General features: G+C 39.9%; 1 protein-coding gene across 5 annotated transcripts in view; it reads right to left on the bottom strand.

Annotated features, from left to right (window-relative positions):
- Positions 1–3412: 3412 nt before the first annotated feature.
- Positions 3413–16859, bottom strand: part of LOC127624168 (nucleoprotein TPR-like) — a 29332-nt gene continuing 15885 nt past the window's right edge. The window contains exons 24-50 of one of the 5 annotated variants that reach the window (XM_052098864.1): positions 16027–16347; positions 15466–15653; positions 15075–15222; positions 14829–14966; positions 14373–14504; positions 14130–14260; positions 13838–14048; positions 13608–13754; positions 13274–13472; positions 12855–13051; positions 12699–12772; positions 12329–12525; positions 11940–12242; positions 11463–11605; positions 11246–11326; positions 10933–11139; positions 10552–10698; positions 8600–8693; positions 8101–8258; positions 7886–7954; positions 7672–7763; positions 7187–7290; positions 6952–7050; positions 4331–4484; positions 4034–4146; positions 3846–3932; positions 3413–3666 (exon numbers count right to left, since the gene is read on the bottom strand). In XM_052098864.1, the coding sequence (XP_051954824.1) occupies positions 3623–3666; positions 3846–3932; positions 4034–4146; positions 4331–4484; positions 6952–7050; positions 7187–7290; positions 7672–7763; positions 7886–7954; positions 8101–8258; positions 8600–8693; positions 10552–10698; positions 10933–11139; positions 11246–11326; positions 11463–11605; positions 11940–12242; positions 12329–12525; positions 12699–12772; positions 12855–13051; positions 13274–13472; positions 13608–13754; positions 13838–14048; positions 14130–14260; positions 14373–14504; positions 14829–14966; positions 15075–15222; positions 15466–15653; positions 16027–16347 (3978 nt within the window). In that variant the 3' untranslated portion in view covers positions 3413–3622. Of the gene's footprint in view, positions 3667–3845; positions 3933–4033; positions 4147–4330; positions 4485–6951; positions 7051–7186; positions 7291–7671; positions 7764–7885; positions 7955–8100; positions 8259–8599; positions 8694–10551; positions 10699–10932; positions 11140–11245; positions 11327–11462; positions 11609–11939; positions 12243–12328; positions 12526–12698; positions 12773–12854; positions 13052–13273; positions 13473–13607; positions 13755–13837; positions 14049–14129; positions 14261–14372; positions 14505–14828; positions 14967–15074; positions 15223–15465; positions 15654–16026; positions 16348–16859 lie in introns of all 5 variants that reach the window. The other 4 variants (XM_052098867.1, XM_052098865.1, XM_052098866.1 and 1 more) reach the window with 4 other exon arrangements.

Consider the following 16859-nt stretch of genomic DNA (forward strand, 5'->3'; position numbering starts at 1 on the left):
AGTGGTGAGCAATTATCAAGTTTTATTTGTCAAATATGTAAAGAGCAGCACTTGTTTATACTTGTTTTATCACAATAATATGCATTTATAAATTAAGAATTATTTGAAAAAATGAATGCCTGATTTGCATGTCTTAGTATACAGACTGATCACACAGTGTATTCATCAGTAGTAGGTGGGAAACTTTGCTGCTTAAATCGGTCTGCGTTTACCACAATTAGAATCACTGTCCCCAGTGTCCAAATTTGGATGTTTTGTTGAACTTATTGGCACAAATAAGCTCTTGTTTCCAAGGGAAATGTCCACAGAGTGGTGCTAAAAGTGAGTTGTATTTTTAGTTCTAACAACCCGCTACGGACAAAATGGAGAAAGAATTGCCATTGGCTTTAAAAATGTTTTACTCTCCAGACTTTTGACATGACATGTAAGCGTAACGCAACTAGAAAAGTTAATAAACAAATGGGGAAGGGGGCATCTTCATATAAATACAGTATATTGTATATTTGACTTCACATGCTATAGTATGTGAGAGTAGCCTATACATTTTAACAACATCAAAAGTACTATGTTAAAAAAGAATGTAGCAGGTGTTTGCACTGGTTTAACCAAACCCTTGCAGAGATGCTACAAGAGCCTGTTTGTTAAATTCTTCAATATTTACAGTGTTTGAAATGTGATTGCCACTTTCAATATTTATCTATCTACACATTTATTACTCATTTTTATACATGCTTGTATACATGTATAATTTGTACAATTTACAATTATTTAAACTAATTAATTAATAAACTAAAGTTTTAATTGATAATAAGCGCTAAAATGGAACTGCCTCTTTAAGCATGGTAGTTCAGCAAACATCTGACAGAGGTGTTTCGGTTGAACGTACATTAACGAGAGCAGTTACAAGGTTGTTTTTACAACATCCGTGCAAATGTGTGATTAGAATAAATGTTTATTTAACTTTTTGATCAACAATTGACTGTAAATAACATATCTCAATAAAAATGGATGGCCTGGATCTGATCTTTATACAGACAAAAACAAAACGAGTCAAAACAATTTGTTTTCTTGCATAATGTGTATTAGCGTATGTGTAAAAATATTTATTGTACAAATTGAAATCTACAACCTATTAAGTTTTGCAAAACTTTTACCTTCCAAAAGGCGTGCTGCACTGGTCTGTAGCCATGCTGTAAAATGGAGAATGTTGTGAAAAAAATCCATGGAAAAGTTAACCAAAATCAGAGTTGACCTCGTTAATTGCAATTTAAATGTAACTATGGCATATCACAGCTTAACTAAAGTGATAGTGAGTCAGGACCCACTGCAGCCAAATAAGGTACATTTCCCTTGCTCGCAGTAAAATGATCTCATTGCTGAAGTTCTTCTTCACCACTGCACAACTCAATCACTGGCGAGTGAAATCTGAATATGTACTAGCCAGTGGCTGATAACAGACTTTTTTTGTCACATAGTGCAAAACTTGGAGTGATATAATTATTTATAGATAGCTGTGTAAATGATGTAATTAAATCAACAGGAATGCGCATTTTATAGACTCTACCCCCTAATCCAAACCTCAACCTCAGTTCCCTCCAGCCCAGTATCCCTAAATAAGAACACCACCCCCGCCACCCAACAGTCCCAAGAGGAGACCACATTCCCAGTCAGCAACACACCATCTGGAGTCAATGTAAGCACAGCACCAACAGAGGCTCCTACACGTGCAATACCAATAGAGGGCCTTACAAGCACAATACATACAGAGTGTCCAACAAGTGCAGCACAAACAGGGAGTACTACAAGTGCAATACCAACAGCTACCGACAAGCGCAGGATCAAAAGAGATCCTACAACCCCAATTCCAAAAAAGTTGGGACAGTTATGAAAAATGCTAATAAAAACAAAAAATATATATTTTTTAAATAATAGTCACCATTTGCTATATTGAAAGCACTACAACTAAATATGATACAATACATTTATTTCAATTTGTGGGATGCTGCGGTTTTGCAAATTGTTATTTATTTTTCTTTGATATGATGCAATATTCTGTTATTCAGTACCGCCGCTCCCTACACGCATAAGCAGTTGCGGAACACAGACGATCGCGTCACGCTCATAGCACGCGGATTCTCTGTGCGTTTACGAGCATTGCATCTCTGATGGCCCGGGACAGTTTGACCATTGCTCTGAAGCCGGAGTCTCGGGTCCTCAGCAGCGCACGCACCTCCGCAGTCATCCATGGCATCTGGTTGGAGTGTGTGGTGATGGTCACTGATGACATGTATTCCTCCAAGTTGGTGGAGTCACCATCGGTGGCAGCCTCCCTGAACACGTGCCAGTCAATGTACGTGCCTGTTGACTTTCAAAATCGATTTCTGCAAGTGGTATGACCTACCAAGTTACTCCAAATTGTTTGGAAAAACCAAGGATTCCCATATTCACAGAGAGGAACAGATCCAGAAGCGAAGCTGGTAAGGAATCTCAAGTTTAAAGTCAACAACATTATAACATTTGAGATGAGTCACAAGTAATCAGAGATTACTAGGAAATTAGACATGAAGGGAGGGGAAAGGAGAAAATCTGATGAAGGCAGTTAGCAAGGCTTTTGTGCATTTAAGCATTTGTGTATTCATGTTCTGCAGAAAAGTGAAGATAGCTCTATGTTCCATACTTACTGGAACAGATGTTTTGCCATGATAGCCTCAAACAAGAGATTGTTACTTTGAGGCCTAACAGACCAGATAAAACCTTAAAATTAACCCTCTACTTTGTTAATTGCATTGGTCAAGCAATCCACAGCTTTTGACCAATAATTCTCCTTGCCCTTTTCAGTTGTTTTTACTGCATTAGGATTTCTGAAAATCATTTTATAGAGACAGCACTCAAAAAGACCAAAATAAATACTTAAGAGCTGAGCACAATTAGAAAAGTATAGATTGATGTCAGAAATGGTCAAGGCCTGTAAATTACTAGTTTACAACCATGGTGACCTTGGCTGTGTCTGTGCCCTCAAGGGTGAAAGAGGGATGTAAATATTATGTTGGTTAAAAACTGGTACTGGACTTTCCTGGCATGGATTTCTTGAGTCATGTCTAATGAGTCTCAGCTAGGGTGAATTTTTGTGGACGAATAAGACCATGCATTTTTGGCAAGCAACACTCAAAGTTTATATATTTTTATAAATGTTTTACTGCATGCAAGAAGCATAACAGCTTTTAAATATTTGATAAGAAATTCTCTGTCTTATACTTGTTCATATCTTTCACAGAAAAAGACTACAGCATGAAGATGGAAAGGGAAAATCCAGTGATCTTAAAACCTGCTCAAGGCCCAAAGGAAAACTCAGCAAACAGTTTCTTCATATGTCTAGGAATGAGAATACTTTATATTTAGAGACCAAGGACCAACTAAAAATTTCCTTCAAAACAAAATTATTTTTATTGTATGGTGTAAAATCATTAAAATAAATGGGTTCCTCAACATTAACAAAACAATTATAACACACTGAATGAAGCCTTGAAGCAGAACAAAGATCAGACTGTTAATTTGGAACTATATTAGTTCAGGATGTGTTGCTGCAGGGACTGGAATGATGACCACACTGTTAGAGATTGCTTCACCTGGCAAAACGTCCCTTCACACCCATGACGCTCGCTCCATCTACAATGAAAGAGAAAACTCAATCCTGTAAACTCATGTTACAAAATCCTATAGTGTTAATGGCACATTACATACAGCTCAGTCTGTAACTGGATTATACATTTATGAAAGAAAAAAAAGATGATCACTTGCCAGATTCATTTGCCAGAGTGGGAGAGCCTAAAACGTCATTGTCTTACCTCTCTTTATGCTCCTGGTACCTCGACTACCAGTCCACTGTCTGCTAGACCCTGTTCTGGCTTTGGGAGGCTGAGTGCTGCTTGTGTCTGAGAAAATGAGAAAGAGAATACAAGTATACAAGGGTTTGTTAAACTGAGACAGAGCATGAGGTATAAGTTTAGCTATTTCTCACATAAATTTGTTGTACCTGCAGAACTAGAGGAAGGCTCCTGACTAGTGGAGGGCAGATTGGCCTCATCTGAAGGCTGGGCTGGTTCCTCTGCCTCAGTCTGAGACACAGGCTCAAGTGAAGCTTCAGCACTGCAGAACCAAACACCAGAAATGGTCACCTTCAAATACACCACATACTACCACTTTCAATGTCCATTATGGACTTCATAATGTCTCATATAGTCCCTCAAGTAATATAAACATCAACAAGCTTTTGGCATAAAGGTGACATGAAATTTTATAAACTGAATGTACAGTGCAGGCTCACGCTCACCTTTCTCCAACTGCCTCCATAAACATATCGTCACTCTCCTCCACTCCACTAGCACCTGCTGGAGCACTGAGCCCTGGCGTGGAGGTGCTCACCATGGGCACCGACTGAGAATGTTCAGTTATGTCGGATGGCACAGTCTCTGAGAAAATCGTCACTGAATGAATACAAAAATTAATCCAATGTAAAAAAAAAATAGCACAAAGAATTAGACCAAAAAAACCAACAAAACAAAAACAAGCTGAAATAGTTTGCCTGTATTATCACTCTTGGTACTAGCCATTTTGGAGGAGCCCAGACGCGGCGTCAGCCGATTTTGCCGGGGCTTCAGCCCCGAATGTTTTGAGTGTAGCCCCAAATGTATTTTGAAAAGTTGACTGACAAATATGAAACCGGACAATAGCCTATGTAAACCCCCGAAATCACAAGTTGCCTTATTTCATTGTGCTTTGGCTTTGCACATACTGCATACAGCCTGTAAAAATAAAGATAGGTCTTAAAAATAATCTAGCCTATAGAATAAGCTTCTTTGCTGTCGGTAGCCTATGGGCTACTCTGTTTCTTCCTCTCTGTTGAATATGCAGCAGGTAGGGGAGGAGCTGACATCAACTAACGTTACTTAGTGGCGAGTTAACAGCAGTTAGCAGGAAAGACAGCAAAAATGAAGCAAATGAGGCTTTGGGGATTTTACCGAAAGAAGTCAGTGGGTAAGAATTTAAAATTTTTTTTTGGTCCTTAAAGTCTGAAGATCGTCATCAGGCTGGCTTTCACCCACAGTAGTAGGGTGACCATACATCCTCTTTTTCCCAGACATGTCCTCTTTTTCGGACCTTAAAAATGTGTCCGGCTGGGACTCGGCTGTAGTTGCATTATAATGTGTATCTGGTCTAATACTTTATTTTGAGTGTGCGCATGTTTGCATTGCTGTAACCCCTCTTTGTAAGTCCCGCCTTCTCGCACACCAATTGGTCGATTATAAGAGGCTTGCAGCAACTATTGGTCAAATTCCTGCCTGTCAATCTCTCCAGGAACGCACAAAGCGCTGTTGTGTTCGGCTTTAAACAGTTGCTTGTCAGTAGCAGCAAATGACAGATGAGTGGAAACAATGCCCAAAGAAAAGTGCAAATTTACAGAAGATTTGCACAAAAATTCCCATGCTTTCGTCCAGGTGGAGATCAGTGGGAAGCAGAATGTATGACATGTAAAGATGGCACTTATGTGTCAGTTGCTAATAAAAGGTGCAAGTGATTAAGAAGCACACATTAGCTCTGAGAAGCATAAAGGGTCAGCAAAAGGTGAAAGTTCATCAGGTAAATTAACGGACTTCTTTTTCTGACCAGGTAAAATTATTGCTTCATTTTCCATGGCCATTCAAAATAATAGTAATAGTAAATGAAGGTACACTCAAGGCATCAAATATTTTATTTTAGTACATGGTCATTCAAAAGAATGTTGGAAATGGTTATTTATTTATATACATGTTACATATTATGTTGTGCTAATTGAGTGTCTTTTTCACTGTATTAAAGTTTGCATTCATTGTACCACTGTTTATCAGGTGTTGTTTTCTCTAAGGATAACCAATAAGCTTTAACATAAAATGTATTTGTGACTTGTTTTGTGATATTAGTTTGTAGTAAATATACACTTTGATTTGATTAAATGGTTTTGTAGAGGGTAGGAAAGATGAGCTACAGACTGAGGAGCAGCAGCAGCTGTGCCAGAATCAGGCATGGAAACTGGTAACAATTAATCAGTCACTTTACTTTAGAGAAAGTTAAAAGTGAAACATTGTTTATCCCAATGATCCTAATGAATGGATTTTGATAGATGAACATTGAGAATTATATACAGTTCGATGCCATGGTGTGTCAATGAACTTAGACTAAAGTAATTCATGTATTGCTTTAACTTAAGATCTTATACATCATTTTAACTATTTATGTCAAAAAATAACTAATTTTTTTTTACCTCACTTTACTCACTATAATATAACTCTTTTGTGATGACTTTATGTTAATGTACATGACAATTCAAGAATCATGATAGATCTTAGGGCAATCCCACTGATCTGCTCTTCTCAATACATTTTCTTCAATGGTATTGGTCTACAATTTGAAATATGTAGCACTTGATGAATTAGTTGTTTGAAGCTGATTTGCAATACGTTATGTTCTGTATCTGTTCTTTTGCATCACAGATGATTCAGGGAGGAGAGAGGATGTTGAGGATAGTACTAGAGTGGAAGATTTAGGAACTGTAGAAACAGGCCCAGCCAGAGCAAAACTCAAAGAATACCCTCTCACCAGCTTTGGACTACAGAGAAGTGGTTGCTAGTGTGAAAATAAAATGGTCTGGGCTAAGCCCCGGATGTCCTTCAATGCTGGAAACGCCTCTGGAGGAGCCTCTAAATTCAGTCAACGAAAGTGCAACTAAATGTGTAAACATCTAAAAATGTCTGTCTTTCCCTAGCTGTTTGGCAAAAAAGATTCTATTCTAAACATTTCACGAGGTTATTGCATAACACTTTTACAATTTTCCAGTTTAATTTGTTTCTAAAATACTGAATTTTCAATTCAGAATGTGCAAATATCATAAGAAAACTTGTGTAGTTTTGAATATACCAGGAGCAGCAAACTGTAGTGGGGTTGTGGGCACACTGCGGCCCCCTGACTCCTCCTCATGAGCTCCAAGGAAAACCGAACTGTCATACATGTCTAAACCTGCAGAACACACACAAGAACACTATGCATTACAACCAAACATTACCTGTGACAGAAAGAGCATTATATGAATTGTTGTTTTTCTATATTATTTCTGAGAAAAGATGTAAACAGGGAGGCAGGGAGAAGGTACTACCTTGTGAGGGCAGCTGGCCATGGTCTGAATGGAAGGAGCTGGTGTGTGGGAGATCATCTGAAAGCCCGAAACGGAACCGTGATACACCTACAACCTGTGGAGAACTTCACAATACCACAGAAAGGAACCCAGTCATGCAACAAGATCAAGCAAGACAAAAACAGAACATAGCCAAGGCTAACTGCATCCAGGTAATTCACATGAATACTTTTGGAATTTTAATGTCCTGTGGTGTGGCATGCTATACTTCATCTAAAAATATTTAAAAAGCATTTTGCCAATTTTATATTTATTATGCATCCAGCTTTTAAGAGCTCATTTAGTGAAAGACAACATGGATAATCTGACCATTTAACATGTATAATTTTTTTGTTTGTTACAAAGTTGTTCAATAATGTTGAAAATAAGTGACATAAAATGTACACATTTATTAATTGCCATAAATTGTAGTCTAAAATCTTTAGCCTAAAATCATGGAAACATACTGGATTGCTTCAGCAAATCCATCAGAGCGATGAGGAGGGACTATTGTAGGGGTGCTGGGCACCATCCTGTCATCGTCTTCATAGAAATGCTGCTGCAGGGAGACAAATAGAGGAAGGCTTGGGATTGAAATACAAGTATGCATGGGATTGACAGACCAGCATTTAAGCTCAGGTCCAAACACACCACACAACCAAGTAGCAAAACACAACTCACTGCACTACTGGCCATTCCAGGGGTAAGCTGAAGGCCTCGTCCCACTGACTGCCGTCGAACAGGAAGACGCTGCAGACACATGCATGTTATGTGTTGAATGTTCACTCCAGTCAATGCATAACAATAGAACACCACTATATGGCCCTTCATTCCAAAACACCCGGAAAAAGCTCTTCAGGCTTTGCCACACAGTGAACAAAGATCTTTGAACACACCTGGACATGAGCAGGTGTCCCCAACTCCTGAGTAGGTGGGGCCAAGATGTTTAGTCGAGGTGGCAGAGGGTGCTGTGGTCTCCTGGGTGATTGTGGAGGTCGGGGGGCGGAGCTGGTGACAGGTGGATCTGCAAAGGCCTCTAATGTATCAGTTTCAACTGAGACATCACATTCAAATGAAAGGAAAATTAAAAGGTGAATTATACAATCAAAATGTCATCATCATTTCATTATCATAGCTTCTTAGCACAGCATACTCTCATAAGAAAAATATAAAAATAATTAACCATTCTTTTAGTTACTTCTAACTGTTTACTATTTGGAAAGGAGGCAGTGGAATGCTGGAACGAGAATGTAAATACTGTTTCTGCTACAAACGAACCAAAATGGTAAAACATTTTATTTCAAATCCTGCTTAACTAAAATGGAACAATCTGTAAGGAAAACATCATTAAATGCCCTCACAGAAAGACTGTTAGATTAGTTTATGCAGACTTACAGCTGGTGCTCTGCGAGTCAGCCATACGCTGGGTGGAGTCTGTTGCTCCAAGACTTTCCTCTGTCTCAGTGCCTGGATCTGTGTGATCAGGACCCTAGGAAAGAATTAAGGGAAAGGGGTAGATTAAATAATAATAAAAAAATATGCAGAACATTCAGCCAAATGTCTAAACATTCAGATTTTCTGTCAATAGAAATAGTTTGTTTTTGATTTAACACCATGCCAGCTTCCATGGGCATTTTCTTGGCGAAAAACAAGATAAAAAACAATCAGGTATAATATAAAAGTTTGTAAAACCTACAGGTTTTTAAGACTGCTTTTTGCTAAAAACTCGCTAAAACAGTCCTGACTAGGCCTGTTAATTGGGCAGAGAAACAGAATTTTCTAAATACAAATTTTAAAGTCAGACGATTTTTTAAATTGACGTTATTTCCTTAGTCCACAAGAGGGCGCATTGAATACATATAACCATACAGCACAGTGTTATATTATTGCAAAGAACATTCCTGGCTGTAAAAAAAAAAAAAACTTTTAATTTAAACTAAATTGCATAAAATAAAAAATAAAGTTTTAGTCCGTTCATATTCTCAAAGTTTTAGGCAAAAGTTAAATGGGGGGTGGACGGTTCAATAGGCAGTTCTGTTTTAACAAGGCGTTACACTTGCACTGGTGTCACAGTATATACTACCACAGACTCAAACTTCATAACATCAATATACCAGTGTTTTTCATTAATTAGAGCTGTATGTAGGGTAGAATTATTCCCAGATAGCAGTGGTATTCAACTGAACTCTGTGGTAAAGAGGCTCATGATCCCTGGTCAGGGGCTGTTCAAACAGACGTAACAAAACAAAAAGGAACAGAACGTGAGGATCTCAAGACACACATTTCCAACTTGAACTATCTTACAGACAAACCCATTGCTTATTCTGAGAAATGCTGATAAGAGAGCAAGACGCAATGGCCAAAGACCTCCACCTACTGTAAGGGGCTGTTCACACGGAGCGCTTTTGCAACCATCCAGTTTACCAGTTGATTTTCGATGTAAACTCGCTAGACGAACTTCTTTGTTTCGCTTTGAGTCTTGTGCAGGAGCACTGTTTTTCATGTCAAGTTAAAAAAAACATCTTTAAAACATGTCGAGACACCTGGTTTCTGTTAAACTGTATTTTGTTGCAATTCATCTAGCCTTTTTTGGTGCAAGTATGCGATCGTTCTGAAGTCATCGACAGTGCTTGGCACACATCCATCCAAAATTAGAATGTGCAGTATTTGCATTCAAATGTGCATCTTTTTCTTAAATTTGATGAATATTCAAATTTTAATTTGACAGCCCTAGTCCTGATGTTAATCTTTTCAAAACTGTCAGCTGAAACCAATTTCCACAAAGAATTAAAAACAACACAATCCAAAAAATATATGCTTCAAAGACAGCAGAATCTGGCATGAGGCACATACTGGTGAATCTTCTCCTGATATTAAACACTTGTGTAAGTCTGGGGTGTCCAATCCAGCAGCAGTTATAAATGTTATGGTCCCAGAGATTATTGAAGTAGAAAATGCATCTTATTCCAACTACAGGGTTGATTTTGTATAGTTTCAGTTCAGTTTGCCATTTGTTGATGCAAGATATTATGATGGGTTTGAGGTCGAAGGGTGGTATTGAGCATTTTTTCATTTGACAAAGCCTCATCTGCTTGCTCATTTTCTGGGATCCCACAATTGCCAGGTTACATTGGAAGCTGAACATTAGAGGAAATTAATGAATTGGTGATGTTCTTCTTGGAAAAAATAAAATAAATAACAATGGCAAGTTAAGCTTAGATCATTAAAACGGCATGAGACAGCTTCCAAAAGGAAACACATGCTTACACAGAGACCTCTAATGTTCAGTCCAAATGTGGGCGTTTATGCTGCAGGCTTGGGTTTGAAAGGTGTTTGTGTATGTGTACCTCTGTGTCATCTCTCTCATAGGCCTCATGACCATCTCTGCTGCCACTCCCTTCATTGCTGTCTTCTCCCTCTTCCCCAATACCACCATCCTCTTCCTCATCATCCTCCTCCTCCTCTTCTTCTTCCTCATCCTCCTCTTCATAATCCTGAGGTGGAAAACAAATGTTAAAAAAAGCATTCATGAAGGAAGCTGCTCGCAGTCTATTAAATAATAATAATAAAGAAAAGCTTAAAGCTGTAATTTAGCATTTTAATTTTTGTATATTATTATACCGGTCAAATATTTGAACACCTACTTATTTGCAAAACTATTAAAATGACACAAATGGAAGAACAGGAATTATGTAGTGAACAAAAGAAAAGTTGGCATGGTCATATACCTGCTCTTCTTCCTCCTCCTCCTCCGATTCTTCTTCATGGTCTTCCTCACTGTCTGTGTCACTAACGATAACTATGACATGCTGATCGGGTGCATCTGGGCTTCGATGGGTCCCTGAGGGCTGGGGCAGAAGTCGGTCCCCAGGGACAGACTGAGATGGTCCAGGCTCCTCATCCATCTCCTCCAAAGTAGAGTAGTTCTCAAACTCCTTCACATAGATACACAAAACTGGTTTCTTTTGGTTTCACACTTGCCTGGTCATCTACTTTATGAATTCCCCTCTAAGAGACACATAAAATTCAAACTGCCCTTACCTGACCAGCATCAGGGGCCTCCTGGCTCTCCCCTGGTACAACACTCTCAGCCTCAGTGCTGTCCTCAGCCAACATCTCTTCCTACAGCAGATGTAAATAGATGGATGTTTTGTTTTATAAGATTATACTGTGCTATGGCCTTATTGCCTCCTGAATGTTATCCTTTATTTAAATAAAGTTTGGGGGGAAAAAAGTGATGCAGGCACATGAGCCTCACCTCCAACCCCACTCTATGGATGCGGACCCTCTTGCAAATGGGACTATTGTCATTGGGCTCATCCTGGGACTGTGTGTCTGCAGACATGCTCTCTTGCTCCTCTTCACGGGGGCGTTTGGTTAGTGCGCTACTAGTAGAAGCAGCTACTGCAGGAAAAGTACACACACGTTGACTTAAGGGATAGTTCACTCAATTTAAATTGTCATCATTCAATCATCCTTAAGTTATTCCTTAACCATACAACATTAATCCATGGAACACAAAAGGAGATGTTAGGCAGAATGCCTCAGTCAACATTTACTTCAACTGCATCTTTCCTTCAATATAATGAAATTGAATGATGCTATCGTTCTGCCAAACATCTTTTATATTCAATGGAAGAAAGTAATTTGGGTTTGGATAACATGAGGGTCAGCGAATGATGACAGCATTTTCATTTATGGATGAATTATCCCATGAATTGATAATTGCCATTACCTGCACTAGCACTGCTTGTGCTAGGAGTGGTACTCCACATGCTTGTGGATGTAGACATAGGCCTATCTAACTGTGAGGCTGTTATCATTACAGCAGCTGGTGGCTCCTGATTGGATGATTCAGCAGGGGGTTGGGTTTGCTGCTGAGTGGGTTGAATGAATGCAGTGGCTTGGCTCTGCTGTTGAACATTCTGCAACGGTTGTGCCAGTGTGCTCTGAACATTAGGGCTAGTTGATCGCACTGAACCACTGGCACTGCCGTACACAGTCACATGCTCTAATGGGGCCTCGGACGACTGCATAGCTGTGAAGTTAAGGGCAAGAAATTTGTAAACAAATATTTATTACATTCCTCTGAACAAACGTAAATCCAGCCCTGTCGACTCTCACCTTCCTGGCTCTCCACCTGTGTGGTAGGCATGACTGTGGCAGTGGGAGTAGGGGTGGGCACAGGGGCAGGAGTGATCATTGGTTTAATGCTGGCTCTTGGGGTGGACTTGTTCCCTGGGGTGGCTTGAGGTTTGCTGGGGGTTGCCGCAAGTGGTGTAGGTTTTATGTTAGCAGTTGGAGGTTCTGAAGTGCTTGCACTATGTGACAATGAGAGTTTTAATGTAATAAAAGGAATGACCATTTTTTCCACTTCACTGTGTACTATATATCAATTCTTTACATTATTCAGGATCAAAATTTCCATGACTTTGAACACATTTTTAAAAATAGTTACATTTGCAGGTAAATGTCTATTGCAAAATTAACAAACCTTGCTCTGTCTGCCACTGGTGTGGTTTTCAGGGAGATCTGACGCTGCTCAGTTGTTCTCTGCTGTTCCTGGGACTGTAGACAGATAAAAACTAGATAAACAGTAAAGTATTTGAAATTGTTTAGCTGTACGTTTGCACTTGCAAGACCTGCTTACCTTGCTGGAGCCCTGCTCTGGAGGCTCATCCCTCTGCTCTCCATGTCTCTCCTGTTGTTCACGGAGGTCTCGCAGCTCTCTCTCCTGTCTGTTCAGACGCCCCTCGTACTGAGACTTAAGAGCGCTTACCCGTACCTCCAGTTCCTCTTTTTGTTGCTTCAGCTCTTCATTTTCCATCTGGAGCTGACCTTTTACACCTAGAAGCAGAGGTTAAATTGTAAAATATCACAAAGGAAAATGCTAACATGGGCAAAGAACATGCAATGAACCTCAGTGTCAAAAGAACCTGTAGAAAAAGACTTCTGTCAAAACAAAAATAAGCTCATCAATACTGACGTATAGTAACTTTTCTAATATTTCTTTCAGTCTCAAAACACAAAGTATTAGAAAACAAATCATCAGATTTGGGTAACTCTTACTGGTAAGCTGGCTGATTTTCTGCTTGGCCATTAGTATGGCCTTCTTAGTTCTCTCCTCCTTTTCTCCAAGCTGCTGTTTAAGTCGCTCCTCCTGAGAGGATTTCTCCTGAAGCTCCTGTCTGAGGCGCGTTAGCTCTCCCTGCAAACGGGAGGCTTGTTCCTGTGCACTGTGTGCCTCTGCTTCCCTCTCACCAACATTCTGCACATCACACAACAGAAATCTCACACTATGAGTTTCATTGAAGAGTACAAATATAATAAGAAAAACACATCTTAACCAAAGTGAAATTGAGGTGATTATTTGAAGAGATATTAATCCAGGAAATGCACACACTCTATTGAGATTCTCCAGCTGGCCTTCAAGTTCCCTTGTCCTGCTCTCTGACTGGCTGAGTAACTCTCTGAGGCCCTGAAGTTCTTGAGCTGATGCCTGTTGGGCCTCCTGATCCTGAGCTGGAGCTGAGGCTGCTGCAGCTACCATCTTCACAAAAAAAAACATATATTAAATAAAATCAGACCCTTGTTGCAAATGTACATTCTTAGTAATAACAAGCCATTACTAACCTTGTCGTATTCAACCTTGAGCTCCTCATACTGGGTTTTATAACGCCGGCCAATCTTCTTGACCTGTGTGATAGTCTTGATTTTCTCCTGGATGTCCAGATTTTTGGCCTCCATGTCCTTCCTCAAACTGTCTCTCTCAAACATTACCTTTCCTAGGTTCTCCCTGAGGTTCTGCAACTGAGACTGCAGCATGGTCAATGAGCCAATATTCCTGAAGAGGGAAAGAAAACCTTTTTTTAGCATTTGAAACTTCAACAAAAGTATCCAGTGAAAGCAGAATAACTGCTCCAACCTGGTAGCCTCAGCTTTGAGTCGGCCCGTCTCCTCTGTGAACTGCTGGATGCGTTTGAGGTGGCCCTCCCTCTCAGAGTGCAGGCGCTTGTACTCCTCTGGGTCAGTATCTTTCTGCTGGCTCACCAGTTGCTACACAACAAAATGGAAAGACCAAGGTCAAGATCCAGTAATCATCAGAAATGACAACTTAATTTTTCTCATATGAAGGCAACACCACTCAAAGCATACAAAAAGTACTGACCTGAGTGCGAGCTTTCCAGCGTTTTATGTCCTCTTCCAGAAGCTTCTTCTCTGACTGTAACATGCCATTTTTCTCACTCAGCTCTGCATTGGACTCCTGTACAGGCAAGATTTCTGACTCCAGTTTACGCACCTGTAAATAAAAACACAAATATTTTAGAAAAATCTATGATAAATGCTCCTAACATACTTGGACCAGATGCAACGGTCAAGAAATGTTTTCAGTTGTTGATTTCTATTTGTTTCGTTGTGCTGGGTAGCTCCGCCCACCTTAAAATATAATTGATCAACAATCCTGCTCCATACAGTTTTTAAATATCAAATAAGTTTTTCACATTGCATATCTTTTTGATTTTTGTGAGGACGTAAAAGTTGACTTAAAGGGCTGTTAGTGTAGCTTTACAATAACTCAACACATCACAAGAAAACCCCTGTAAATAGATAAATTTAGTCTTGCCTTGGCCTGAGTCTGCTGGAGCTCCTGGTCCAGTTTTTCTTTCTCCTCTCTTAACATCTTATTGGTATCCATAAGCACGTTCATGGTTTCAGTCTTCTTCATCAGCTCATCATGCTGGGCCAGAGTCTTTGTGGTCACCTTTAGACAAATAATAATGTCACAAAGGGAAGGTTATAACAATTCTCAATGTTGTAAGAACTGCTATTAGTACAAATACTGTAATGTAACTGGGTTCTCCATGCTGACCTGCATCCTCTCCCGTTCTGCACTCAGATTCTCTTGTAGGTCCTTCAACTGTCTCTCCAGATGCTCCACTCTCAGCCTGTGTCTCAGGCTCTCCCCCTGAACCACCTCAAACCGAGATTCTGTGATCTCTTTCTCTCGCCGCACAAACCTGCAGACGAAATTGGAGAAATAAATTAGAAAGTCTCAAGGGAAGCATGGATAAAAAATGTCAAGTGACTTCAAATGCATTTTGTGTGTTTTTGCCATCAGTTTATTACCTTTTCCTCTCAGTTCTACTTTACCATTTTAATTTTATCTGGTCTCTCTTTCTCACACATTTTCAATGTAAAATTACTGAAATCATAACATTAAGGAGAGGGTGTAGAGCTGCAGTCTAGAGGAAAACATTCACCTGAGGATCTCAAGGAGCTGCTCCTGAGACTTGCCCTCTTCAGTCAGCGAGATGTTGAGTGGACTTTCACTGGCTGCTCGCTGCAGCTGACTGGCCATCTGTCCACTCAGACTCTGAATCTGCTCGTGGAGGAGTGCATTCTGCCTCTGCAGGTCCTCACAGCGAGACTGTAACTTACACTGCTCTTCCTGATGTGAAGAGACAGAAAGAGATAAACCATTTATAAATCCAATCCAATTCAATTATCAAAATTCATCATTTAAATAAAACACTGCCAATGGTATTAATGTTAAACAGGAGACCACCAATGGAATACTGCAATATCAACAAAACATCTTTGATAAATCTTGTTTTCTTTCCTTAAAAAAGGAACAAAGCATTAAATCTAAACAAACTTCAAGGAAAAATACATCGGAAGATTTCAGCACTTCAAAAACAACCCATTTTGAACCAGTGAAATTACAGCTTAGCATTTGCATACAAGTAGTCAGTGTCAGCATAGAGGCTTTTAGATGTCTTCGATCAGAAGATATTTGTTTCAGCTTTATCGTGTGTGTGTACCTTGAGTATCTTCTCTTGTTCCTCCCAGGAGATCCGAGCCTCCAGCAGCTGTGCACTGGTGCTCTGAACTTTCTCATCCAGCTGCTGTCTAAGAAGAGTCACCTGCTGAGCCTGAGCTTTGGCTGCCTGCAGGGCCACCACATCAGCCGCATGCAGCAACATCTCCCTCTCATACTTATCCTGCGCCTCAGCTGCCAGCCTGGCCTGTTCTTGACTGTCTAGAATGGCTTGCTGCTCTTGGGCTGTAGCAACAGAGGCTCTATCCAGGGCGCTCTGGTGCTCCGCCTGCAGGCTACTCAGAGATTTTTTTAGCTCGCTCAACTGCAGGACAAAGGACCAAGAAACAAGAGCAGTTAAGAGTCTAATTTTAACTGTAAAGACACAATACGGTCCTCTTAAATCTAGTAAAAGGGATATACTATGGAAAACAGAAAGAGTTGTAAACAATGTTTTATGTTAACTTTGCCTTCCAACATAAACACCAAGTTTCAGTTCTCATAAATTGGCCCAGCCAGATAAATGAAAGTGTGAACTACAGAAGTACACAGATGTTAGCCCATTATAACCGAGGTAATTTACATAAAGAAGTCTTAAAAATTTACCGAAGCAAAAAAAATTAAAAAATATTGTAAGGGACAGGAAGCAGTGGAAAAACTAAATCTTGAGTGCTTTGGTGCAAGAAACCTTTAAGTGGACTTAAAATTAAGGATGCACCGATCCGATACCTGGATCAGTATCGGCTCCGATACTGAAGCTTTTAGACGGATCGGGTATCGATCCGACGAGCCAGATCCAAATACGATACGGTGTATTAATCATGTCCGTTACTGTCA

This window comes from Xyrauchen texanus, chromosome 30 (assembly GCF_025860055.1).
Source record: "Xyrauchen texanus isolate HMW12.3.18 chromosome 30, RBS_HiC_50CHRs, whole genome shotgun sequence".
NCBI classification, from domain to species: domain Eukaryota; kingdom Metazoa; phylum Chordata; class Actinopteri; order Cypriniformes; family Catostomidae; genus Xyrauchen; species Xyrauchen texanus.